The 26437-nt window shown below is 42.3% G+C and overlaps 1 protein-coding gene and 1 long non-coding RNA gene across 3 annotated transcripts in view; one reads left to right on the top strand and one right to left on the bottom strand.

The window, feature by feature from the left end:
* The window catches only part of LOC119526412, a 188340-nt gene that overhangs the window by 64954 nt on the left and 96949 nt on the right, over positions 1–26437 (bottom strand). The gene's annotated exons all lie outside the window — the stretch shown is intronic.
* LRRC52 (leucine rich repeat containing 52) lies at positions 2787–25544 on the top strand. The gene is made up of 2 exons (XM_037825458.1): positions 2787–3408; positions 25219–25544. Exons 1-2 carry the CDS (start codon positions 2787–2789, stop codon positions 25542–25544), a joined length of 948 nt encoding a protein of 315 aa, XP_037681386.1.

The following is a 26437-nucleotide window of genomic DNA, read 5'->3' as shown; positions in this document are numbered from 1 at the left end:
AGAGCCACCCAGCTGAAGAGTAAGCAGCTCGAGCAGCTTGCTGAGGAGAGCAATGTCCTTTTTTATGGCTGCCTGAAAGTGGGCCCATATGGGGTGATTAGGAGAGTGGGCAGGCTCTCCTCTTGACCCAAAGTACCTCCCCTACTGGCCAGCTGGATGGTGCCTGAAATCCTATTATGAAGGAATTTGGAAATCCTGAGGAAACTTAGAAATTATCTAGACCACTTCCCTCAATATATAGACAAGAAAAATAAAGCCCAGAGAAGTTAAGCAACTTGACCAAGGGCAAACAGCCTAGTCTAGAACTTCCCAAAGCAGGATCTGTGAAATATTATCTCACAAGGTATTACTTGGGGTGGGGGTGGGGGGTAGCTTCTGAGATCAGGTAATTTGAGAAATGCTGCATTTTCTATTCTCCTTTGTCTAGTTCATTCATTCTCTATTTAACAAATACTTCTGAGTCCTGAAATGAGGGACACAGTTTAGGGATATGATCTAGCCTAGCAAAGCTGAAACCAGTTGGTAGGTATTCAAACTTGAGGACCAAAAAAAAAAAAAAAAAAAAAAAAATAGCTGGCTATTTCAAGCTGATCAAAATCTTCTTTGAGATTAGCCATTCGTGATGCTTTGTTAATATGACACTATTCCAGAGAGGGAGATATAGCAGACTGATGTCAGTAAGTAACCTTTGGTGTGATTTCTTTATCTAAGGCTTTTCTAAGTGAGAACACTTGTGAAATCATATGATCAAAGGGGTAAGCTCCAGGCTGGGCCAACTGTCTTGAGAAAGTTATCTAGATAAGGAGACTGGAAATTAAATTAAATCTGGAGAAGCTGGCTCCTTGAGGAAAGGAAGAGTCAGAAAGAAGAAATAGAGTAAAACAAAAGGTGGGAAGTCAGCAAAATCACTCCAGGAGTCTTGGCAGGTTAGTCAATGATCATCTCTGATCAAAGGAAACAGAAACAAAGCATCCCTACAACGCCTTGCCAACAAATCACACCCTCACCAAAGCTCCCAAAGGAAACGGTCACTTTTGAAATTAATTCTTTTCTATAGACTTTATGTACCAAATTCCTCCCCTGAGTAATCATGTATGAACTAGCAAGGTACTTATTATTTTAATAGGATTTTTTTTTTCATCAGGAAAGGGTGGTTTCCCCATCAATAAAAGTGTGCTTCAATTAGCACAACTATCGTTTCATTTGGAGCATTTCGTTAAGTGTATGAAATTTCTACTTAAATAAGGTCACTTTCAATTTCATAAACACTCCTAAGTCATCATATTAATTCACAGCCAGTCACCCTAGAAGTGCTGAGTAAGTAAACATAATCAAATGTTAGCTAACTAACCACAAATCCACTTGAGTTTATTAATTTCTCTCTTGGAAGAGAAGCAAGAAAAGGGAGAAAACCATCAGAGACATTCACACATCATTTATTCCATAGTATTTATTACATACCAGGTGCCAGGCACTGTGCTAAGATAAATATAAGTTTCATTATTTTATAAATATTCACAGCTAAGTTATATATAAATGAATGAAATTTTTAAAGAATGAAAACCTATTTTCCCAAAAACATAAATTTTAATTCCCGAGATGCTTTATCTTCATTTCTGCCTTAATGTGCCTTCCTCCATTGAGTGGATGATATATCCTAACTCTTTAGCTTCCAAAATCTCCACCCCTCCCCCAAAAGTCTTGCCCCATCATCTGTCAAATAGTTGATGAATATAAACTCACAGTAGAAGCACTAGAGAGTCTTGCTCACTGTTTTAAATACAAGTGGTAAGAAAATTTTTATATTATTGCACTCTGTTTTTTTTATACATTTGGATTTTCATGGGGTTTTGGGGGGAGGTAGCTTATAATTATTTAAAAGGTTTTTAAAAATATAATGCACATGTAGATTTCAGATGTAGAAAAGGGTGTGTATGACCTAGTAATACGATTTTAAGGGAGTACCACCTTATCAGTGGAATTCCCCTTGCCTCATTTCAAAGGAGGCATCCTTTCCCATCTTCTCCAGACAACATCAAACAATGGCACCTGTCCAAATTCAAAATCCAAGGAAAAGATGCACTCGGGGACCTGATCTTCAGCAAGTCACTTTCCTCAACAGTAAAGAAGGGAGTTGTACTGGAGCCTCCCCATGTTCCCTCCATGCCCTGAGAATGGGGGCTCCTATCTAATCTAATCCTCTGCTGTACCACCATGAGGAGCTGGTACAGATAGACCCAGGCACACTCTGGCCATATACACACACAGTGAACCCATACAATCCCCCATCCACATGCTGCAGGCCCAGACTCAAGAAGCCCCAATTCCCCCTCAGGGACAGCCAGCTTACCAAGAAACACAAAACACTCCCACACCACCCAGAAGGAGAGGCGAGGACCCTCTTTCCCTCGCCAGGCAGTCTCCGGAGGCTGCTGACATCACAAAGGTGTCAACTGGCAACCTCATTGTCATGTGGCTCTCCCCTGGCTCCCCTTCACTCACAACGCAGGGAAAGGGTGAGTCCTTTCAAAGCTGCCAAGTGGGCAAGCTTCCAGCAGCAGTCTGGGAGTGAGCAAGCGGCAGAGCCACCAAGCCCGGTGGCGGGGCACTGGGCCTCGCGTTTCAACTTCTGTTCGGTTCTCCTGTAATGGAAAATTGCTTTGCACAAAGCTAGAGTGTTACCGTTCTTTCCAGCTCCCCTCCCCCGCCCTGCCCCTCGCCAGCCTTCTGACCAGAGGGAGAGCGCCCGCAGGAAGGTGGAAGGAGGGGAATCGCGGCGTCTTACTATGTCCCTTGCTTCAGGCCCTGGGCCTGGGTGGTTACTCTTTTCCTTTGGAATGGGGCTGGTATCAGGGTCAAAGTGTCCAAATAACTGTCAGTGTCAAGATGAAGAAGTGATCTGCACAGGCATGCAGTTAACTGCATATCCCTCTGACATACCCCTGAGCACTCGGAGGCTGTACCTCAACAATAACAGAATAACTTACTTGCCAGCCATGAATCTAGGTCTCCTCAGTGACCTTGTTTACTTGGACTGTCAGAACAACCTGATTCGCGAGGTGATGGATTATACCTTCATCGGGGTCTTCAAGCTCATCTACCTTGATCTCAGCTTCAACAACCTAACCTTGATCTCCCCATACAGTTTCTCCGTGCTCAGCAACCTGGTGCAGCTGAACATCTCCAACAATCCTCAGCTGTCGTCTCTTAACAAGTTTACCTTTGCCAACACCAGCTCTCTGAGGTATTTGGACCTCAGAAATACCGGCTTACAGATCTTGGACGATGGTGCCTTCCATCACCTAGTGACACTAAGGACCCTGTATCTGAGTGGAAATCCCTGGAAGTGCAACTGCTCTCTCCTGGACTTCGCCATTTACTTAATAGTGTCCCATCTGGACCACCCAGGTGAGGTCTTGATTGGGTGTGGGGAAGAAGAGGTGATGGAGTAGGAGGAATTAGTTCCAGAAAGGTGAACTCAAAGGATGGCTGGGATGGGAGAAAAAGCTGGGTTAAGTTGATTGAAGGCATTCTTACTTCTATGCAGGGTCCAACCTAAGGTTGGCTGGGGAGGCAATAAGGCTTAGTAGATAGGGTGCTGGTATAGGGGTCCAAAGAGCTGAGTCCTGGTTCCAAATTCACCATTTACTAGTTGGCTACCCTTCTCTGAGCCTCAGTTTCCTGATCTATATAGTGGGGACAATAATATTACCTAACAAAGAATTGCTGTGTATAAATGATAAAGCATTATAACTGCAATGTTACAAAGTAATACAGGTACACTGTATTCCACTGGTAAACTATCTTAATCTGCTTAATGCAGTGACTGAATTTTTCAGGGGTCTAAAAATAACTTTAGTCATTCATGGGCAGTAGAGAATCCAACAGAAATATTGTGTATGGAAGGGAATGTTCAATAGGGATGGAAGGAGTATATGGTTTCCTGCACAATGAAAGGGAAAGGAAATGAGAAGGGAGAAGAAAAGTCTTTTGATGGCTGCTGTGTTTTCAAGATGCTAACCTTATAAGGAAGGAGAGAATGGCATGAGTCAGTGGAGAATGGGTAACATGTCCACTGTGTAGACCAACTAGATGCCAAACTTACAGGCAGATTCTCAAGTCTTACCTGGTACATTTCCAAGCTAGCTGCTGTCACTCTATCCACTGTCCCCACCTCATCTCTACCCTGCCCGATTCCCTCTTTATCCCATCCTCATCCTCCAATTTTCCCACTCCATCAACAGCACCTTCTACCCAGTGAAGTCACAGCTTTAGAGAAATAAGAAATAGCTCCTTACAGAAGTGCTAGGCCACTGATGTAATTCAGCAAAACTGGACTTTGGATAGAAAATCAAACCCTTTCAAAATCCATGCCCTCCCTCCCTTCCCTGGGCATTTGCCTTTGAAAATGTTTTCAAGGACCCAGCTTCACAAATGTCCAACTGAAGCTTCCACCATGAAGTCCTGCCCATGTAGAATATCCTAGAAAGGTATCTGGCCAAAATGACAGACTTTAAGGGGAACAAGGGGGAGAGAGAGTGAAATGGTGACAGCAAACTAAAATGTACCCTCCTGGCCTCCCATGGGTCATGTCTCCTAATATGTCTACTGTTTCACTGCATGTTGTCAAAGGCAAAGAGGAGGAGTCTATCTTGTCAAGCTCATAAGCTCCTCATGAATGCAGAGTCTGTCTTTTGGGGTAGACCAAGCTTTCATCAGTGAGACCCACACACCCATGACTGCTAAACTGCTAATCTCCCTCTGCTGTGAGGTAGCACAGAGGAATCCCCTTCCCCAGGTTACTACATACAGAAACACAATCTCATTGCTCCAGTTCATTATTATTATCTCTTAAAAATGGGAGTGAGCTCAAGACCAGACACAAGAATAATTTGTATTTATAAAGAGTTTTGCAACTAGTTAAGTGTTTTCACACAGAGTATCTCATTTTGTTTGCTTTGAGCATCACACCAACCATTAAATTTTTTGCCCTAGACCTTGGAAAAGGCTAGGATTGGTAATTTTAATCCTATCCTATGGATGGGAAAATATGCTAAGACTTGTCCATAACTACATATCTAGTTATGGCAAGAAAATGATTTGAACCTCCTTATTCCAAATTCAGTTCTTTTTCTATGAGACTATACCATCTCTTAAATCCTCAAATCACATGATAACTATCATCCTATAAGTCAGTTTAGTTACAAATGTAAGTCATGTTACAAGCACAGCATCAAAACTTCAACTTTATTTCCTACCTGGCTACCACTTGGAGCCCACCCAAGATCATTCTCATTGGATAATAAGCCCTAACCAGCATAAATTCATTGTGATATGTCTGCACTTCCCTTGCAAACCCGGGTTTCACACCAGTCTGTCCAAACTCCAAAAAGATTAATCTAACTTCAGTGTTTGCTCTCATTTGGGCCTTATTCAGTTCAGTTATCTCTTCCCATATAAACACACATTCACAAACACACATAAACATAGATGGAAACACACACACGCACACTGAATACATACATTTACAAAGATATACCCATGCCTATAAAGCACATATACATGTACACATACTCACAAACATATTTACGTACACATGTAAATGCACACGAAGACACACACATACACATAAAGTTGAACGCACACAAATACAGTAAAATTCATTAGATGTTTATCTTTCCCTTTAGCCAGACCTCAACATACGAGTAGATATTTATTCCATGTGAGTTTCCTATTGTAATTCATGGTCTCTGTTGTGTGGGAATATCTTGGCTATTGACACATGGTGAATTCTTCAGCTTTACCACATTTGCAATCCAAATGGTGGTCTTTGGCATGCTCTAGAATGGAGTCTACAGATCTCTCCCCATCTGCTCCCACTGCAGGATATAGGAAGAATTTCTATGAAATAGGCCAAGTAACCTAGTTGTTTATAAAGGGGAGTTCAACTGGAAGATAGGTTCATTGCAGACCCAGGGAAACACTGGATCTTAGTATCGGAAAATTTTACCTGTGGTGTGGTATTAAGTTAAGGATTACAGTGGGGTACCAATATATATCTCTTTAAAAGCAAGGCAGTGAAGTAAGGAACTTCCATGCTACCACTCAGCCCATGCATTCATCCATTTAAATATTTATTGAGTGCCTACTATGTGTCAGACAATTGTTCATGGAGGTAACTAACCAAGAAGCCTGGAGCTATGTATGGAAACTCGGGTAACTCTGGGTGGTCTGCACCGTACGTGTCCATTGATCCAGCCAGGCACAGCAGAACTAACCCCACAGGGTGGGGCAGGACAAAAGATGACAGAAGGTGCCTACTGGAGTAGAGCAGATGCTTGGGACAGCCTCAGCTAGAGGTGATGAAGGACAGCCTAGTACCACACAGGCAGTAGCACAGTGTAGAGCTTTGAGATCTGATAAAAGGTACTTGTATTATTCTTCCCAGACTTCTTGTATTTCTGTAGGGTCCTATTCAAGGTTGTGACACTTTTTGAACCAAAAGGGTGAATCTCTAATGGTTAATTTCAGCCCGATGGTAAGCATTGGGTGGGGAAGGTAGTAGATAGAGCTCAGGTTCTGGAGTGAAGTAGACCTGGATAATAATCCTAGCCCTGCCACTTACTATCTGGAGGACACCAGACATGTTACTTAACCTCTCTGAACTTCAATCTCCTCATCTTCAAAACAGGGGTGATAATAGAACCCACCTATCTATGGCTGTTGTAACGATAAAATGAGAAAATGTCTGAACTGCTATTAGCATTTAGCATTAAACGAATGGTAGTTTGGTTGGTAGATGTAAGAAAGATACTACGTATTAAGAGAGGAGAATAGAGACATCATCAGGTGACCTCCCAGACAAGCAGTAGACTTCAGGAAGTCTCAGCATGTGTGGAATTAGAGGACAGTATACCCAGTTTGGAGGCATGACTGAGGAGTAAAGTCAGGGATCTAGAGAGATGTGAGAAGATGGTAACAGGGCCTAGGACTCTGATTCTGGAGAAAATGGGGCAAGAGAAATCCTAGAAGATGTTGGGTATTGAACAAGTTATGTACAAAGGATTTCAAATCCTGAAGAGAATAAAGCCAGAAGCCAAAATCAAAGCTTGATCTCAACCTGGGCCAAGAGACACAGGGCTGGAAGGGCTGGACCAGCAGCCACGAGCTGGTTGTTCTTGAGTCACTTAAATCCAGAACACAAGACTCTAAGGACAAGATAAGCCCCCCTTCCAGAGATAGGTGTGGATGTGGAGACAGCTTTCTAGAGGCCCAGGGAATGGGGGTAAAAAGGTCAGTCCAATCTGGGGGCAGACAGGACCTTGGGAGAAAGTAGTTGCCTATAATGGATGATTTTGTCATTTCTTGAAGAGCACTGTGACCTAACATCTCCCTCATCCACTGCCTACCACAGTGGTAGCCATTAGAGATTCACTCTTTTGGGTCTCAAAAGGTGTTACAATCTTGAATAGGACTCGATAAAAATACTTAAAGTCCTGGGAAGAAAAATACAGGTACCCCTAAGCTTTTATCAGCTCTCACAGCAGAGGAAGGATTGGATTTGTGGTAACCAATTTGCTAAGATTAATTCTGCAACAGTGAGGAACCTTGAAAGAACCGGAGGTCCAGGAAGGAAACAGAGACATCTTAAAAGAGGAGACATGAGGACAATAATATGCCTTCCCCTGTGTCACATTTTAGCTAAGACCCAAAGAGGCTCTGTAGAGGATGCAGAGAGCATCATTCACCTTACTTCATCATAAATCTAAACTGCACAGGGATACCAAAACTTCACAAATTTATAAGCAATTCAGTGCTGTTATCAAAGGTCTTCAAAGAAACCCTTCAATGGTGTACTCACCAGAGGTAATGAAAATTTATCCAGTCCTCAAGGAGTTTACATATTCACTTTGCAAACACAAAAATTACTGCAGCAACAGAGGTGTGCTGTAATGTGCCAGTTGCCAGGGTGCTCTAGTGAGCCCTGATCAACACAAAGTTAAAACAGACTCACAGATTCCATTTCCTTTTTGGCCCAGGCCAGCAAGTAGGAGGACTAACTCCTGGCCAGAATGATAATTTTCCAGTCATTAATGCTATTTGAAGGAGACAGCGGCAATTGAGCCCTTCCCAGGATATTTGTTACTCCCCTAGCAGGACAAGGTTGGATGCCTCTAAAATGTTTTCAAAAACTGACTGACCTCTAAGCTCCTGGACATGAAGAACCTGTTCTCCTATATCCCCTTCCCTTTTACCCTCCCAGCCCCCAAATCTAGCTCAGCACTGTAAAAAAGAACTTTCTACAATAATGTAAATAGTCTATACCTGTGCTGCCCAATACGGTAGCCACTAGCCACATGTGTATACTAAGCATTTGAAATCTGGCTTACTGCCATTGAGGAACTGAATTTTTAATTTTATTTTATTCCAATTAATTTAAGTTTAAATAGCCTCCCAAGGCTGGTGGCTACCATATTGGGCAGTGCAGCCTTTTAACATAGGATGCTTTAGCTGGAACTTTTTTTTAACTTTATCAAAAAATTTAAAAACAAACAATAAAAAACATTTCAAACAAAACCAAAACAAAGGAATAAGAAAAACAAATAACCTAAAATAACTACATTGCTTCCAACATGTTCCTCCCATACCCCAAGAAAATTAACAAACCATAACCAAACAAAGCAGTAAGAAAAACAAATAACCTAAAATAACTACATTGTTTAAGCTGGACTTAAGAATCCAGCCCCTTCAGCCCTCCAAGCCCAGCACAGAGGTCTCCTGACATCCAAATTCATTGTTTTTTTCCCAATCATATTTCCTTACTATTGGGCACATCACAATCCACTCAAATCAGAAACAATTATTGTATGCTCATTATGTACCCAACATTGTATTATAATTCTGGGGTCATTTCATCACAGAAAAAGAAGTTATAATTCCAGTCTATGGACAAGAGAAAAAAAAAAAAAAAAAACAGTTGAAAGCCAGGGAACCCTGTTCTGGTCACAATAATGCTACTTTGTTAGGTTGGGCCAGTCTCTTCCGCTCTCTGGGTCTCTCTCTTCTTATCTACAAAATAAGGGAGCTGGAGTAGATACTCTCTGAGGCCCTTTCTGGCTTGCAGTCTATGAGTCTAAACAGAATCATAGAAGATACACTTACATGATGTAAGAGGAGACAGTGGTCAGTGGACAGGATTCCAGATAAACAAGTACATGAAGGATAAGTGCTGAGGTAGAGACGTTCCTAGTGACGAGGGGTAGGGTCAAATAATTAGGAAGTATAATTAAGAAGCAGGCAGCCTCTAACTCCTGCACTCCCCCACCTCCTGTCTTAAGCATCTGCTATGTGACACTCCCAGACTCTCCACCCAAGCCTGGATTCAGGGGCTTCCGTTGTAGGTGATCCTTAGACCACATTTTGAGGAAACCCTATTGACAATGGTTTGTCTTCTGGACCTTCAGTGGCTGATCTCATTGGTAAAGATATCAGTGGCCAATAATGGTTTGATATCTCTCCCTCAAGAGGAATTTGCAATTTGACAGGGACCACCCCAGGAATCATAAAAAAGGGAACAGAGAGTGACAGACTAATAGCAGTAAGAGTGGAAACAGTTTGAGGACAGAGAGTCCTTCTGTTTCAGCTTGTAAGTTACAGTTCTTAGGCAGTTCTGATGGAGCCCAATGGTGGGGCTCACAAACTAGAAAGGGGTCTCAGCAAGGGTGCAGGGAGGCAGGTGGATAAAGCCACTGAGGGGCACCTGCAGGGAGCAGATGGGTTGGGTCATGTGCCGCTTCAGTTCCAAGTCATTTTGAAGGCATTTCAAGCACAGAACATCTTAGTTTCATTCCAAGGCTATTTCATCCTGTATTCAAAGCTGATATCAGAGGATAATGGCCCCATTTAAACCCACCAAGTACACAGCCATCCACAACTGTGCCAAAACTTAGATTTCTAGAATGAATTCAGGTCCTCACTCTATTCCACTATAAATGCTAACCCATCACCTTCATCAGGAAAATTGCAATAGAGACCAGAGGCCAGGAAAGAGAAATGGCTGGGCAACAGATGGTGCCAAGGCTGTCGAGATGGTGCCATATGGCTCTCCTACTGTGTAACTCACAAACACCCAAGCTTTGCAGCTCCTTCCAGCAGAGAGCTGGAGGGGCAGCCTCGTGAGGGCAGTGACAGAGCTGGTAGGTAATAGTGGGTTAGTGAACCCTAAATCATACAGGAAAATTCAAGAAGGGATGGGGTGGCAAGTATATGCAGTTTAGAAAGGATTCCTGGGTGATTCTGACACACTCCCCAACTCAACCCAGTTGGGATCCCTGGGACCAGCTAACCTAATGTTCCTTGGATCTCAGAAATGCCGGACCTCTATGCATGGCCACTCAAGTCAGCTGACATCACTCAAACTTCTGGCGAAGTAGCCAACCTTGGTTTCCTCATTTGTAGAGGTGAAGAGCTCCCCAAGCTGGAGGTAATCCAGCAGAGAGTGGCTGCAGCTAGAAAGAGAAAATGGGCCCAGCCATGAAGGGACTTCAGTGTTTTTCTGGAAACAGGCAGTGTCTCCTGAGTGCAATGATAAGCCACTGGAGGATTTTAGGGCAGAACATTTTAGAAAGATTACACAGCTGCATATTGGAGAAGGTTCGGGGGCAGGAAAGCCTGGAGGTAGTGCTGAAAGGCTCCTGTAGATACCCAGGTGAGAGAGGATGGCAGCCTACACCAGCAGTGAGGATAAAGAGGTGTGGGAAGGTCAGAAGAAACCATTTAAAGGTAGAATCAACGGAAACTGGAACTGGACTAGGCACTCTCATTGTTCTCTGTACTTGCCTTCATACTTTGGCACAATTCTAAGTAATTAATAAATTTGTACTAATTTAATGTTTGTCTCCCCTAATATGCTGGAAGCTCTATTAGGAGCAAAGAGCCTGTCTGAATCTTGAGACTCACAGAAGTTCTGCTAGAAAATGCTCAATAAATATACATTGAATGAATGAATGCATGCATGAATGAATGAGTGAGATGTAGAAAATAAAGGAAAGGGAAAAATCAAGGATAACTCCAATGGCTTTGGCTTGGACAACTGTGGGACTATCACTGAGATAGATACTCTTGGGGGAATGGCAGTAAGGGAGTTAGAGAAGACGCTAAGTCCCTTTTTGAGTGGAGGTTTCTGTGAGCCCGTAAGCATTAGGATGTTCCTTTTTTCTCCCCCAAACATTCCTTCTTCCCCCACCCCTGGTAACCTCTAATTTGCTTTCTGTATCTGTGAATACAATGTTTTCCCTAGTCATCTTTTATAAGTGATATCATACAATATTTGTCTTTATGTGCCTTGTTTATTTCACTGAACATGTTTTCAAGGTTCTACCATGATGCAGCATGTCTCATAACTTCATTCTTTCTTATGGTAGAATAATATTCCACTATGTGTATGTACCACATTTTGTTTCTCCATTCATTTGTTGATGGACACTTGGATTGTTTCCACCTTTCAGCCATGCAGCTATAAACATTGGTGTACTAGTATCTGAGAACCTGTTTTTACTTTCTTTGGGATAATCTAGAAGTGGAATTGCCAGGTCATATGGTAATTCCATATTTAACTTTCTGAGGAACCATCATATCACTTTCTACAGTGGTTGCACCATTTTACATTCCCAACAACAATGCACTAGAATTCCAATTTTTCTGCATCCTCTCCAATAATTTTTTTTTTAATAATAGCCATCCTCATTGGTGTGAAGTGGTATCTTATTGTGATTTTTACTTGTATTTCCCTAATAATTAATAGTGTTGAACATCCTTTCATATGCTTGTTATTCATTTGCATATCTTTGGGAAAACATTGCCAAACTTTGGAAGTCCTTTGCCCATTTTTTAATTAGGCTGTTTGTCTTTTTGTTGTTGGATTATAAAAGTTCTTTATATAATCTGAATATTAAGCCCTTATTCAATGTATGATTTACAACTATTTTCTCTTATTCTGTAGGTTGTCTTTTCACATTTTGACAGTGTCCTTTTATGCATAAAAGTTTTTAATTTTATGAAATCAAATTTACCTATTATTTCTTTCATTGCTTGTACTTTTGGTGTCATATCATTTGGATGTTTTGACTTGAAATTCAGAGCAAGGACAGGGCATAAAATATATATTTGGGAATCATTGGTTCACTGGTGATCACTGAAACCAAACAAAGCCATTTGGATGTTCTGACTTCAAATTCAGAGTAGAGGACAGGGCATAAAATATATATTTGGGAATCATCAGCTCACTGGTGATCACTGAAACCAAACAAAAGATGAGATCAGCCAGAGAAAGAGTTTAGAAATAAAGAATAATAGGGCCAAGGACTGAAGTTTGGGAGAATGCCAGCATATTGAAGGGTCAAGTAAGGAAGAACAGCTCATGATGTGCACTGGGCAAGAGCAGCCAGAGAGGAGAAAGAAAATTAGAAAAGGTAGATTCATGGAAGCCAAGAGAGGAAAGAGTTCCAAAAAAGTGGGAGCAGGTCAGATAAGGATTGAAAAGTGTCCATGAGATTTCGCTACAAAAAGGGCTCTGATGACATGGGTGATGGCAGTTCTGGTAACATGGTGGGAGTGGATGTCACACAGCAGTGGGTTATGGACTGAAGAGCAACAAAGGGAAAGAGTACAGAAAACAACATACACTACTTTTCAGGACTCTTGGCTGTGGACTGAAGGAGACAGGGTGATAGAGTGTAAAGAGGGAATGTTTATTTAGGAGAAAAGAGACCCAAGCATTGTTTATCTGCTGATGGTAAGGAGTCAAAGCAGAGAGCAAGGGCAAAGATACAGGAGAGAGGGTGAATAAATGATGGGGTGGAGTCCCCATGGAGGCAGGAGCAGATGGTGTCCAGGACGAAATGGACTTGACCTGGGAAGGGCACCTCCTCAGAAGGAAAGGAGGGTAAGCACAGACAGGGATGAGTGTGAGAATGGGGAGACAGGTGGAAACAAGGGGCCCACCCTGAGAGGCTCTGTTTTTCTTTCAGTGAGATAAAAAACAAAGAATGACTTTGTATCTATAAAAGTACATGGTTTCACGTGGTATTTCCTATGTGCTTCCTTAACACCAATCCAGCTGGGCAACTATAAAATATCCCTTTTATTATGAGACACCCATATCCTAGTTGAGCAGGCAAAACTAAGATGAGCTCTGCCTGGGTTTTTCTTATTTTTTTTTAAATAATGAGATACATTCACATACCATACAATCAATTGATTGTACAATCCACAGTGTACAATCAACTGTTCACAGTACCATCGAATGGTTATACATTCTTCACCCCAATTTTTGACCATTTTCCATAGTCCAAAAAGAATAAAAAAATAAATAAAAATAAAACTAAAAAAGAACACTCAAAGCATTCCACCCCACCCCACCCCCATCTCACCCTATTTTTCATTTAGTTTTTGTCCCCATTTTTCTACTCATCTGTCCATATACTGGACAAAGAAAGTGTGAGCCACAAGGTTTTCACAATCACACGGTCACACCATGTAAGCTACATAGTATGCAGTCGTCTTCAAGAATCAAACTGGGTTGCATTTCCACAGTTTCAGGTATTCCCTTCTAGCTATTCCAATTCACTAAAAAGTAAAAAGGGATATCTATAATAGCACATAAGAACGCACTCCAGAGTGACCTCTATACTCCATTTGAAATCTCTCAGCCACTGAAACATTTTGTTTCATTTTGCATCCCCCTTTCGGTCAAGAAGATTTTCTCAATCCCACGATGCCGGGACCAGGCTTTATCCCCGGGAGTCATGACCTGCATCCTACATAGAGGTGAATCTGCCTGGTTTTCAATCCAGCCTCTATCATTATCATCAACTGTAGGACTTCGGGCAAGAGAATCCCCATGGGACTCAGGCTCTTTATCTGTAAAAGGAAGTTAAAATAGTACCTACTTCACTGGGTTGTTGTGAAAAATAAGTGAAACAACTCACATAAAGATTTTAGAACTGGTAAGAGTAAGCACTCAGCTAAAGTTAGCTGTCGCTGCTGCTGCTATTGTTGGAATTCTTAAAGTGAAGAGCCCAGCTGCCTGGTGGTGATTCTGAGTACTGCATGGGGTGCAAAGAATGGGAGGAGCACTGTGGGTTTATAGAAGCAAACAGGTGTTAAGACGTGCTGGGATGCTGTCCTTTGGGGTTCATCATCCAAAGAGAACCCAACTCAGGACCCCCCAGCACTGCTGGGGGAGTGATATTTAAGCTCTAACAATGATAACATTATGTAAAAAGCACCTAGAATGATGTTTGGGGCTTATCAGAAACTCAGTGATTTTTTTTTTAATCAGAACAGTGGTAGATCTGGCTTTCCCCTCAACCCAAATAAAAAGGTAACCAATACATCTGAAACATTCGATCAGTTTAGACTGAATTAGTCATATTAGACAAATCTTTGTAGTCTTCAATATATTTTCTTCTAACTGCCAAGATGCTTTGACCACAACATTTGGCTGAGGGGTGGTATAGGCACTGTTATCCTTGCTAGTGTAAATCTGACATTCCCAGAGGGAAAAGCGGCTCATCCTGGCTCCCAATGCATTTGTTCCACTGATAGTTATTGAGCACCTACCAGGGTCCAGGGCATGTGGGTAGAAATGGACATGCTCCCATGGAGCTTCTAGAGGGGGAGGAAGACACCAAGCAAACACATAACGTAATTTCAAGGAACAATAAGTGCTATAGAGGAAAATAAGGCAGGGGGAGGGAAGAGTGTGCCTGGGATTGAGAGCAGAGGCAGGCACCTCATGTAGGGTGACCCTGGGGAGGGAACTGAATAAAGTGAGGGGGAAAGCCATGGAAATATGAAGATGGAAGGAGGGGGTGGCTTTTCCAGACAAAGGGAAAAGCAAATGTAAAGGCCCTGAGGTACGATGAGTTTGATGTATTAGAAGGTGAGTGTGGCTGAAGAAGAGCAAGGGGAAGAAAGATAACAAATGAGACAGAAAATTAGCCAGAAGTCAGATCACACAGGACCCTATAAGCCATGGAGAAGCTTTTTGATTCTAGGTGTCATGGGAAGTCATGAGAGAGCTTTGAGCAGGCAAGGGGCATGATCTACGATTTACCGGTCTTTCCAGATGCCACATAGAGAAGAGAGTGTGGGACAAAGCAAGGACACAAGTTAGGAGGCTAACACAGTTCAGGAGAGGGGGAGTTATGGCTTGGACCAGTGTAATGGTTCAAGGGATGAGAAGAGGTAAGAAGTGGGATATGTTTTGAAGGTAGAACTAACAGGATGTGCTCATCATTTAAATACGAGACATGAGAGAAGCAAGGAGGACACCCAAGTTTCTGTCAGGGCGACTTGGTGAACAGTGGTGCCCTTTTGCTCTTGAGCATCTCTAAATTGCTTGTTATCCATGAGGACAACTGTCTACTACTTGGATTTTCCTGAGCAGATGGGTCGTTATTAAGCAAGTTCAAACCAAGGCTAAACTGAGAAGCAAGCAGTTTGCCTTCAGTTTTCAAGAACAACTTGGTACCATCCCCATCCCCTTTGTGCAGCTCCCCTCACCCCATCAAAACAAGAAAGGTAGTAGGAGTTTAGCAGAAGTTTACCTGATAAAATGGTTTAACTCATTTTCTTCTTTTTCAGAAGTCCTTACACATTATATCTTATTCTATTGTTGAAATGAAAGGTTTTATCTCCTGCTGACAGAATTCTGGGTATCAAAGAGCACATGAGGAAAAGACACATCTAAATGCCTCTAAATCACAGCCATATACAACCACTCATACAAAAAAGAAATAAACAGTACAATAACCTAAACACCTTTAAAGCACAGGCATAATCAGGTTGAACTTGCTGAACTTCAAGATCTCTTTTATAATGTTCCATGAGTTCTATGAACCACATTTAACCCTTAGAAAAATACAGACTCTTGATCCAAGGGAAAAAATTGTACCAGATAAGAACTGTACTGCCCAAGCCCCAATCATCCAAATCCTTAAAGTTTGAAGAAGCCTAAAATGGTTTACTCCAGGGGTCAGCACACTTGTTTTGGTAAAAGGCCAGATGATCACTATTCTAAGCTGTGCAGCCACATGGTCTTTGTCACAACCACTGAACTCTGCTGTTTGAAGCATGAAAGCAGCCATAGAAAATACAGAAACGAATGGGCATGACTGTGTTCCAATAAAACTTTATTTACAAAAACAGGCAGCAGGCTGGTTTTATTCTGCAGGTTGCAGAACCCTGGCTTATGGCATCATAGGAAGGTATCTAGGTTATGAGGCAAAGCAGCTCTACATGGGCAAAGGTTGAAGCCAGTGCCAAGACGAGAAATGCTCATTGGACTATGCGTGAGGATCTGAGAATGGGCCTTGCTGGCCATTTGGCTTTGGTGTTGTTGGGCTGCTACACTGCCCATTCTAGGTTCTCTTCTAGAGAGTTGTCTCATCTGTACCACCCATAGAACAGGCAAGTGTAACTGTGATCCCTTCAGATTCCAACGAGGAAACCTGTCCTAAATGACAAGGCCAAAGACACCAGAGTTGAAGAAGTGCTGTATGAGATCAGACCAATAATCCACACATTCTCTCATGAATGCACTGACAGAAATTTATTGAGCATTTATTGTGTGCCAGGCACAAGAGATATGAAGATGAACATAAAGGGTCTCTGCTCTGAAACAGTCTTCAAAGAGCAATTGGGTTAAAAAAAAAACACTAATTTTTGATGACACACCTAGTAGAATTTTCTTGCCTCTCATTCATCCCTGTCTGTGCTTACCCTCATTTCTTTTTTACAGTCTCAGAGGGGGTGCCATTCCTGGTTTAAGGCTTGCCCCTCCATTTGGTCCTAGAAACTATCTGCTCCTACCTCCTCAGCAACACCATACCCCTAAGCTCAGAGAATCCTCCCCAAACTCTTAGAACTAGGCAGGGATGGTATTTGCCTTGTATAGAGTAATCCAAGGAGGCAAGAGGTTGGCTGACCCACCTATCATCTTCTACCTTCCCAGGCTCCCTTTCCTCTAGACAAGAATTATGTCAATGAGAGTGACTACAAAGGGTTTTGATAATAAATAACATTTAATTCATTCAACAAATACACACTGAGCTCTAATACATGTTAGGCAACATTCTAGGTGTTGGGGATACTACAGGGAACAAAACACAAAAATCCATGTCCTTGCAGAGTTTACAATCTAGCAAGCAGAGGCAGACAAATGAATAGGTGGTAAATTCATTTCCTTGACAAACACATAATTTAGCTGGAGAAAATAAGAAAGAAGACAAAGCACTGCACATCTAATGATATTTAGGCAAGCTAGGCAAGACTAAGGGGAAATGGGATAATGGGACTTCCACTGGGATGGAAATGGAGGTTTTATGACAAAGTGATTAAGCCAGTAGAAACCAGGAAGTGGTGGGGGGTGAGTTGCTCACTCTCAGAGGTGTAGTTGCATTTTAATAGGAAGGGAGTCTTCTGATTCCACCCTCTGACTTTACATCTCCCACCACCTGAAGGCTCACCCCCTCCATTTGGCCAAGACAGTTTATGAGCAAGTTCTGCCTCAGGGGACTCAGAGCAGCCTACACAAGGTTTGGCTGCTCCGGGGCACCATCCTCTAGGAACCTGCAATAGACCCCTGAGAAGAACTGTGGTCCATTCTGCAGGCCAAAAAAGAAACAGTTCCTCTTATAACTGTTGGATTCAAGCCTGTTTTCTAAATGGGAGGCTTCCTGAGCTCCTGCACTAATGGATGTGGGTCTGAGCCACAGATTCTCTTGCTCCTTCATGCATCTGGTTCAGGCAGACAGGTTTTCTGCCTGTGAGCAACGTACTGTGTAGGAAATAAACAAGAAGGTGGTTATGTTTCTATAGAACTATTTGTAGGAAGAAGTTAAACATTAATGACACTTGTAATTGTATCTAAGTGCTTTAACTAAGGTAAATGCCCTGGGCCCACTGGAGTGAGGCTGGGGGAAGGGACAACATGGGGCCTAGTCTCCTATATATAACATGAATGGAGCCCCCTGGAATTATGCAGTGCACAGCATGGAAAACAGTACCTGGAAGCCCTGTATGAGAGGCAGTAAGATGAAGAAAGCCAGAGAAGAAAGAATATATAAACAGGGCTGGGTCCTGGAGGTCTGTAGGATGGATAATCATCATGTCATCACCATGATCAAGAGTGGCACCAGCACTTACTATATACCAGCATGTATACTCTGCACCTGGCACTGTGCTGAGAGTCTTCTCCCCATTTAATTCAAACCCCCATCCACCCCCAAAAAACATAAGATTACATTTTACAGATGTCAAAACAGATTTAGAGAAGTTATTAAGTTTGCACCAGAGCACGTAATAAATAATGGAGGCAGGTTTTTTTAAATTAAATTCAGTTTTATTGAGATATATTCACATACCATACAATCATTCATGGTGTATAATCAACTGTTCACAGTATCATCACATAGTTATGCATTCATCACCCCAATCTATTTTTGAATATTTTCCTTATACCAGAAAGACTCAGAATAAGAATAAAAAATAAAAGTAAAAAAGAACAACCAAATCACCTCCCCCCCATCCCACCCTATTTTTTAGTTTTGTCCCCATTTTTCTACTCCTCCATCCATACACTGGATAAAGGGAGTGTGATCCATAAGGCTTTCACAATCACACTGTCACCCCTTGTAAGCTACATTGTTATACAATTGTCTTCAAGAGTCAAGGCTACTGGGTTGGAGTTTGATTATCTCAGGTATTTACTTCTAGCTATTCCAATACATTAAAACCTAAAAAGGGTTATCTATATAGTGCATAAGAATGTCCACCAGAGTGACCTCTCAACTCCATTTGAAATCTCTCAGCCACTGAAACTTTATTTTGTTTCATTTCACATCCCCCTTTTGGTCAAAAAGATGTTCTCAATCCCACAATGCCCGGTCCAGATTCATCCCCGGGAGTCATATCCTGCACTGCCAGGGAGATTTACACCCCTGGGAGTCAGGTCCCACATAGCGGGGAAGGCAGTGAGTTCACCTGCCGAGTTGGCTTAGCAAGAGACAGAGGGCCACATCTGAGCAACAAAGAGGTACTCAGGGGAGACTCTTAGCACCATTATAAGCAGGCTTAACCTCTCCTTTGCAGTAACGAACTTTATAAGGGCAAGCCCCAAGATAGAGGGCTTGGCATACCACGCTGTCAGTCCTCAATGTTTGTGAGAACATCAGCAACAATCCAGATGATGAAGTCCAAGACTTTCACATTTTCCCCCAGCTCCTCAGGGGAGCCCTGCATATATATTTTTATTCTCTGCCCAAATTACTTTGGGATGTGTCGCTATTTCATTCTGATCTATACAAAACTACTATATCTCACTTCCTATTCAAAGTTCCATGTAATTGTGGTGTTTGAACAAACTGTAGAAGTTATACTGTTCAGAAAATATAGATCCTACACCAAATAAACATCTCTTCCCTTGGTCTCACATGGAAGTTGAAGTTTTAAAACAGTCAGTTTCAACCTTTACCGTTTGGCCCGAATAGCCCTAGTCTTAACTAGATCTGTTTCATTCATATCTCTAATTGAAGTCTGGGCTCTTTTTCAGCTTTTTTTTTTTTTTTTTTTAACAGTTGCTCTATGTGCTAATACTGACATTCATATCTGCTGAGCTCTAGCTCTGAGTTTCAGGTGTCACACAGATATCCGATGTTCCAGAGACCAATCAGGTTAAACACAAAGGGATCAGCATCTCAGAGTTTGGAGACAGCCATTACAATTCAGGAATAGATGTGACTGCTGTAAGAGCTTACAATCTAGGGACCATTACAATAATCGTTTCCCTGTTAGGCTGTGTTCTAAGATTCAATTCTGAGTTTACACATTGTAGTTAGTCCATATTGGTGAGGCATTATAGTGTTTGCCTTTGTTTCTGGGGTACTTCACTCAAAATCCTGTCTACAGGATCCATTCACCTCGTGGTGTGTCTCACATCTTCACTCCTCGAAGTTACTCAATATTCCATTGTATGCATACACCACAGTTTACCATTCTGTTCCTCAGTCAGTGTACCCTTAGGCCACCTCCACCCATTGCAAATCATGAATACTGCCTCTACAAACACCACTGTGCAAATGTCCATTCATGTCTCTTCTCTCAGATCTTCCAAGTACATACCCCATAATGAGGCTGCAGGACCTTATGGCCCCTACATACTTAAGGGAACCACCACACTGATGGAGGCAGGTTTTGAACATAGCAGTCCAACCACAAAGCCCACAGAAAAGAGTTGTTCAAAACTATTACTTCCATAGAAAAGAAGAAAAGGACGAATAGCCTTTCCAACAATTTTCACCCAGTTCACAGACCAAGTCTAGTTTCTTGGCTTAAAATAATTGCAGTAGCCCCATTTTGATTTAGTTCACTCTTCTCCCTTGCTTTTTTTTTTTTTTTTCCACTCATGACCACCCTTCCTCTTTAAAGAAAGTGCAAAGCAACTATGTGGTGGTACTGTGAATGGCTGAATGTGCACTTTGTATGACAGCACGGTATGTGAATATATCTCAATAAAATTGAATTAAAAAAATAAATTAAAAAAAAAAAAAAAAAGAACGTGCCAGGCTTGTTACTTTAGGAAAACAATGAAAACAAAAAACTGAATTCTCTGAAATTTCTCTGAGAAGCTTCAAGTTTTAATTAAGAAAGTACCCCTGCCTTTAGCGCTTTTCTTCCCCGCGTTCACTGATTCACGAAATAGTCACAGAGCACTGAAGGAGGGCAAGGCCCTGGGCATGGCTCTTTTGGAGAAACACGTGTGTGAATAGACTCTGGAGCCAGAGAAACTTGCTGAGGTCCTGTCCCAGCTCTGCCTCTAATCAGCTAGTTCGACTTATTTAGCCTTACTAATACATCTGTTTATTTCTTCTGTTGCCTGGCCATAATTAAAACTACCTTGTTGGGTGGTCAAGAGTAGAGGTTAATTTAGGCACTCCATGATCAGTAGATGTGTATGTAATCTCTAAAGTCATCATAATTGAACAGGAAAAGAATGTATTACTAACAAGCTAAAGAAGAACAAATGAAATAATTTAAAAGAAGGCAAGAAAGGAGAGGAAGAGAGGCATAAAACAAGTGGGTCAAGGGACAAATAGAAAAAATAAAACACTAGATAAAAATCCAAATATACCAGTAATTACATTAAATGTTAATGGAGTAATTAAAATACAAAGTTTGTTGGTTTGAATGAAAAACAAAATCTACATGCTGCTTATAAAATATAACTTAAATATAGGACCACAGAAATGTTGAAACTAAAAGGATGAGAAAAGACACACCATGCAAACACTAATTAAAGGATATTTGACATTGCCATATTAATGTCAAATAAGCAGACTTGAAGGCTAGAAGCATTACTAGAGATAATGAGAGATATTGCTCATTATTAAAAGGGTAAATCTACCAGGAAGATGTAACAGTTATAACTTTGTATACTTCTAATAATATAACTTCAAAATATGTAAAGCAAAATTTGACAGAATTCTATGGAGAAGTAGACAAATACACAATCATAACTGGTTACTTTAACATACTTCTCCTAGTAACTAAAGAACACTAAGAGACTAATAGTAACTAATAGACAATAGGTTTTTATAGATAAAAAATTAGTAAGGACACAGAAGATCTCTACAACACAACAACCTAACTGACTTACGTAGAACTCTACTCAAAAAAGGTAGAATATGTTTTCTTTTAATGCACATGGAAAATTTACTAAAATTGAACATATGCTCAGCCATAAGGAAAATTCTCAATAAATTTCAAATGATTGCTATCATAGAGTATGTCTGAACACACTAGAGTTAAACTCAAATTCAAAAAAAAATATTACTAGAAAACACCCACATATTTAAAAATTAAGCAATTCATTTGATAAATAGTAGCTCTGATTAACAACAAGAACAGTAACGATCAGACATGGATTATGCTTTCAAGAGTTAAAAGTCTGTCCAGTAGGGGAGAAAAGGTACATATGCAAACAACCACCATGCAAGGCAGAATGTGATAGTTGCATTAAGAATGATACAAGGAAATGTTATACAGGAGTTCAGAAGTGGGAACAATCACATGTCCTCTGACCTATGAGAACAGGATGGTTGGAGAAGGTCTCCTGGGAGGAGATGCATCTAGGCTAGACCTTGAAGGATGGAAAGGATTTAATCATGCAAAAATTGGGAGAAGATGCATTCGATGCAGAAAGAACAGTGAAACAAAGCTACATGTGAGGGCAAGGGCAAGGTGTAATCAAGGACTAATACACCATTCAATTTCACTGGAGTGAAGGGTGGGTTACCGGGAGCACTGAGAAGTAAGGTGGAAAAGGTAGAAGGCAGCAGATGGTAAGGGGTTCTGAATGCCAGGCCAGATGGTCTGGATTTTATTCTGAGGACAATGGGGTGTCGGAGAGGGTTTTGAGTCAGAGAGTGCCTGGCAAAAGCTGAGCTTGGGGAAAAGAAATCTGGCAGGAGTGTGTGGAATGGACCAGAGCTGGGAAATGGTGGAGATGAGGACCAGCTAGGAAGCCTTGAGAGCCAGCACCATGACAGTGACAGGGAATGGTGAAGGGAGAGAAAGCAGCAGTAGAAAACCCCAGGCCTCCCTCCCAACAGAGCCACCCACTTCCCTCACTTAACAGTAGCCTAACAGTGTATTAAAACCACTGCCTAACTGCCCCTTTCAAGGCTAATGCTCCAAAATGGGAAAATGTGTGTTTAATGTTTAGTCTCACCTCTACCATCCAAGCCCTAATTGGAAAGTAAAAAACTATTTTCAAACAGAATAAGAGCACATACCCACACACATGCGCGCACACACACACACACACACACACACGCACACACACCAAACCCTCAGGAATCCAGGTTTTTCCTCTCAAATATATCCATCTTTGTACATTCCTGTGTCTCTGGCATTTTGGGCAGGTGACCCCAGCCCTCTCTTGACAGAATTACTTTAGAGCTCCCAGAAGCTGTTTCCTCCACCCCTCTCCAACCTCCCGCCCCACCCTCACCAGCCCTACTCTTGGGCCTCCTGAGCAAAGCCCCAGAGCTCCTTGACCAGGTGGGCTGGAAAGAAGTCCAGAGGCATAATTGTATTCTTGCTCCTTCACAGCATCTGAAATGAAGGTCATGGGTCCCAACCCCTTTCCCTCTACTCAAGACCTCTTGGGCAGGACAGGGCAACCCTGAGAGCCACTGTCACATGTTCAGTTTAGAACAGGGTTTCTTCCTCTGCCTTCCTCTGTAATCACTGCAAACAGTGGATGTGACACAATCCCTGTGGGGGCTTTCCCTCCTGTGTCTACACCCTCCTCCAGGCGCATGTTCTCAACAGCATCACATGCATTAGGCCATTTCTCAAAAGTAACAAAATGACTGCACTTTAGGTGCACTGATGCAGAAGCAAACTGCAGGTAATAGCACCCAGCTTGGAAATGACTTAGAGATCACTCAGGTCTGGACAACTCTTTCTAGCCACTCAAACTCAACTGCCTCCTTCCCAGAGAACTCACTTCTGTACTCCCTTATCTAAATCTCTTGCCTCTAGCTCTAGTCCAAACCTGATTTCCCTAACTTCCTTGATCCCCAAGGATACTGCCAGCGTCACATAATCTGGCAATTCCTGCCGTAAAGTTTAGGGGAAGTTTCTCTCCACACTGGTTTCTGTTTGTGTCTCCCACTTCTACAAAGCAAGCTCAGACAGCTCAGTCCTAGTTTCCTCTGTGCTCTGTCTCCTGCCTAGATATTGCAGGTTATCTAAAACCTTCTAGTTACGAAACTTCTCTGAGTTTCAGTTTCCTTATCTGTAAAAGAAAGCTAATAATATGTGCATCAAGGTAGTCATGAAAATTAAGGAGATAACATTTGTAAATAACCATGAAGTAAGAGTTCAGTAAATTCTAGCTGCTCTTACAATTTTGATCATGATTATCACAAGCCCTGATCTCAACCTTAAGTTTAAGGTCATTTACCTGCTGCCTGCTGGATATATTCACTTGGACACCCCACACTGGTACATTAGCATCAGCATGGTGTACGAATATATAGAACTAGAAAAATGCAGGGCTGAGGATAAAGCTCTGAGCATTTTGTGCTACCACTGTGCATTAGTCATCATAACCTGCTTCCTGCCTGTGGCAATTAATCCTCTGGACTACCCTGAGAAGAGGTATCATTATTTGTACTTGTAAGATGACAAAATGGAAGTCAGAGGGAGGTATCTGTAGGTATCCTACAGAAGTTTACAAAATTAGTAAGTGACAAGAGTTCACATTTGAACCCGTCTGTCTGGCTCCAGAGAATACTTTTCTTTCTGTTGCATCCCAAAGTCCGTGGTACTAGGTGTAGGGAGGTGCACAGAGAAGTAGCCAGGGTCCTGAGTTAGCTGCTAAAAAAGGACTGAAGACCACGTGATTAGTGAGTGACTACCAACATAACCACTGAGAAGCGGAACAGCTTCCCCTACTGGTTGTCTCTTTCTCTTGAACTCCCCCAATGATTTCCCCTATATGGAGTAGTGGGGAAGAGGGGGAGGAGAGAACATAAATCGGCATTTCCAGGGAATTCTGCCCCTCCCAAGAGTTAAGCCAAGTGAGTTGTGATGCTCTTGGGTGCACTAGTGGTCCCTGGGTGGGCTCAGGCACAGAGGAAGGGAAAGAGATAAAGGGGAGGGGAAAGGTGAGGGTGAAGAAATGGGAGGGGAGAGACGGACGATGAACATAGGTGGAGGACTGTGGAGTGTCAACACTTCATGGCAATCTTGCTCACGTTTCCAACCTCCCAGCCCCTACTGTGGTTTCTCCCTCCTTGAGGATCTTAAGAAGGAAAGCCCACTTTCATGAGATGACTTGAATGCAGGTAAGCCTCTGGGCAAGAAGCGGTCTAGACACAGTACTTCTCAAATTTTAATGTGCCAACAAATCACCTGGGGATCTTGTTGAGAAACAGTTTCTGATACAGGAGGTCTGGAGTGATGTCTGATATTCTGCATTTCTAGCAAAGTCTTGGTGAGGCCAATGCTGCTGGCCCACAGACCACACTCCGAGTAGTGAGGGTCTAGACAGCCTCTTTAGGACCCCTTTGTCCTTAGGAACCTGGGAGTTCCATTGCAGCAACAGCTGTTTCAGCACTATGCCTGCTGTGTTTTTCCTCATAGATGATCAAAATGCCACGTGCACCGAGCCCACAGAGCTGGCGGGGTGGCCCATCTCACGGGTGGGGAATCCACTCCGGTACATGTGCATTACACACCTGGACCGCCAAGACTACATCTTCTTGCTGCTCATCGGCTTCTGCATCTTCGCTGCAGGCACCGTGGCTGCCTGGCTCACGGGTGTGTGTGCCGTGCTCTACCAGAACACTCGCCGCAAGACAGCTGAAGATGAGGCCGAGGAGGAGGCTGAGAAAAGTCTGGATGTCAGCAGGCGGATTTTTCATGGCCAGAGTGAATCAGTGCAGGACGGTTTCCCTCAGCTGATTTAGTTGCTACAGACCACTATCTGACATGCCTTCCTCCCATCTCTGCTTTTTCTCTTGCCCTCCCCTTCCCATTCCCACAGTGCTGTCTTAGAGATTGAAGCCTATTAGTAAAATAAATAAAACTCCATGGTGGCCATTTTACAGGCTGGTCCCTTCTCTCTTCAACAGCCCAAGGAGGTTTCCTTGAGCTGAGCAGGATGGGGTAGAAACTCTGGTGGATGCAGCTATATGTCGAGGATATCCACCCCAACAGCAGGCTAACTCATGTTTAGCAAACACCTACTATGCCCCTAAACTAAGTGCTAGAGACAGGGATACAGGAAATAAAAGATTAAAGATCTTTTCTCAAAGATTTTGGGGGGAAGTCAAGATTAATGTGAATCAAATATGAATCATACAGAAAATTACAAGACACAATGACAAGCACTGACATCAGTCGAATGGATCCATGGGCTATCTTCACATACCATCTTGTAGTTATTACCACATTCCTGTAAAATTGACATTATTTTACAGTGAAGAATTGCATGCCAGATGCTTACATAACTGGCCAAGGTCACTCAACTGGTAAGTAGCACAGCCTCCCAAAGTCCACATTCTTTCATTTATATGAAGCTCCCTTCCTAGGAAATATTTAGCAACATAACCAACGTTCATTACGTAAGTTTTGGACAAAACAAAGGAACACAGAGGTACACAGAGGCTGGACACGACTTACTGAGTTCTCACAAGTAGCCAGCATTGCACCCAGTTCTTACACATTTCTCACTGGGGTAACCCTCACAACAACCAGGTCAGGTGGTCATTATTACCCTCATTTTCCTGAAATTCGGAGAGGCTAAGTTGCAAGTTCAAGATCACATAACTGATAAGAAGCAGAGCATTGCTGAACCGGG

The sequence above is a fragment of the Choloepus didactylus genome, chromosome 2 (assembly GCF_015220235.1).
Source record: "Choloepus didactylus isolate mChoDid1 chromosome 2, mChoDid1.pri, whole genome shotgun sequence".
Lineage (NCBI taxonomy): Eukaryota > Metazoa > Chordata > Mammalia > Pilosa > Megalonychidae > Choloepus > Choloepus didactylus.
This window is presented reverse-complemented; position numbering and strand designations above follow the sequence as displayed.

What these genes read in the sequence shown, in the direction of transcription:
- LRRC52 (XM_037825458.1), top strand. Translation starts at nt 2,787, where the DNA reads ATGTCCCTTGCTTCAGGCCCTGGGCCTGGGTGGTTACTCTTTTCCTTT. An exon ending in GTCCCATCTGGACCACCCAG is followed by an intron (nt 3,409 to 25,218) that starts GTGAGGTCTTGA and finishes TTTTCCTCATAG; the next exon opens with ATGATCAAAATGCCACGTGC.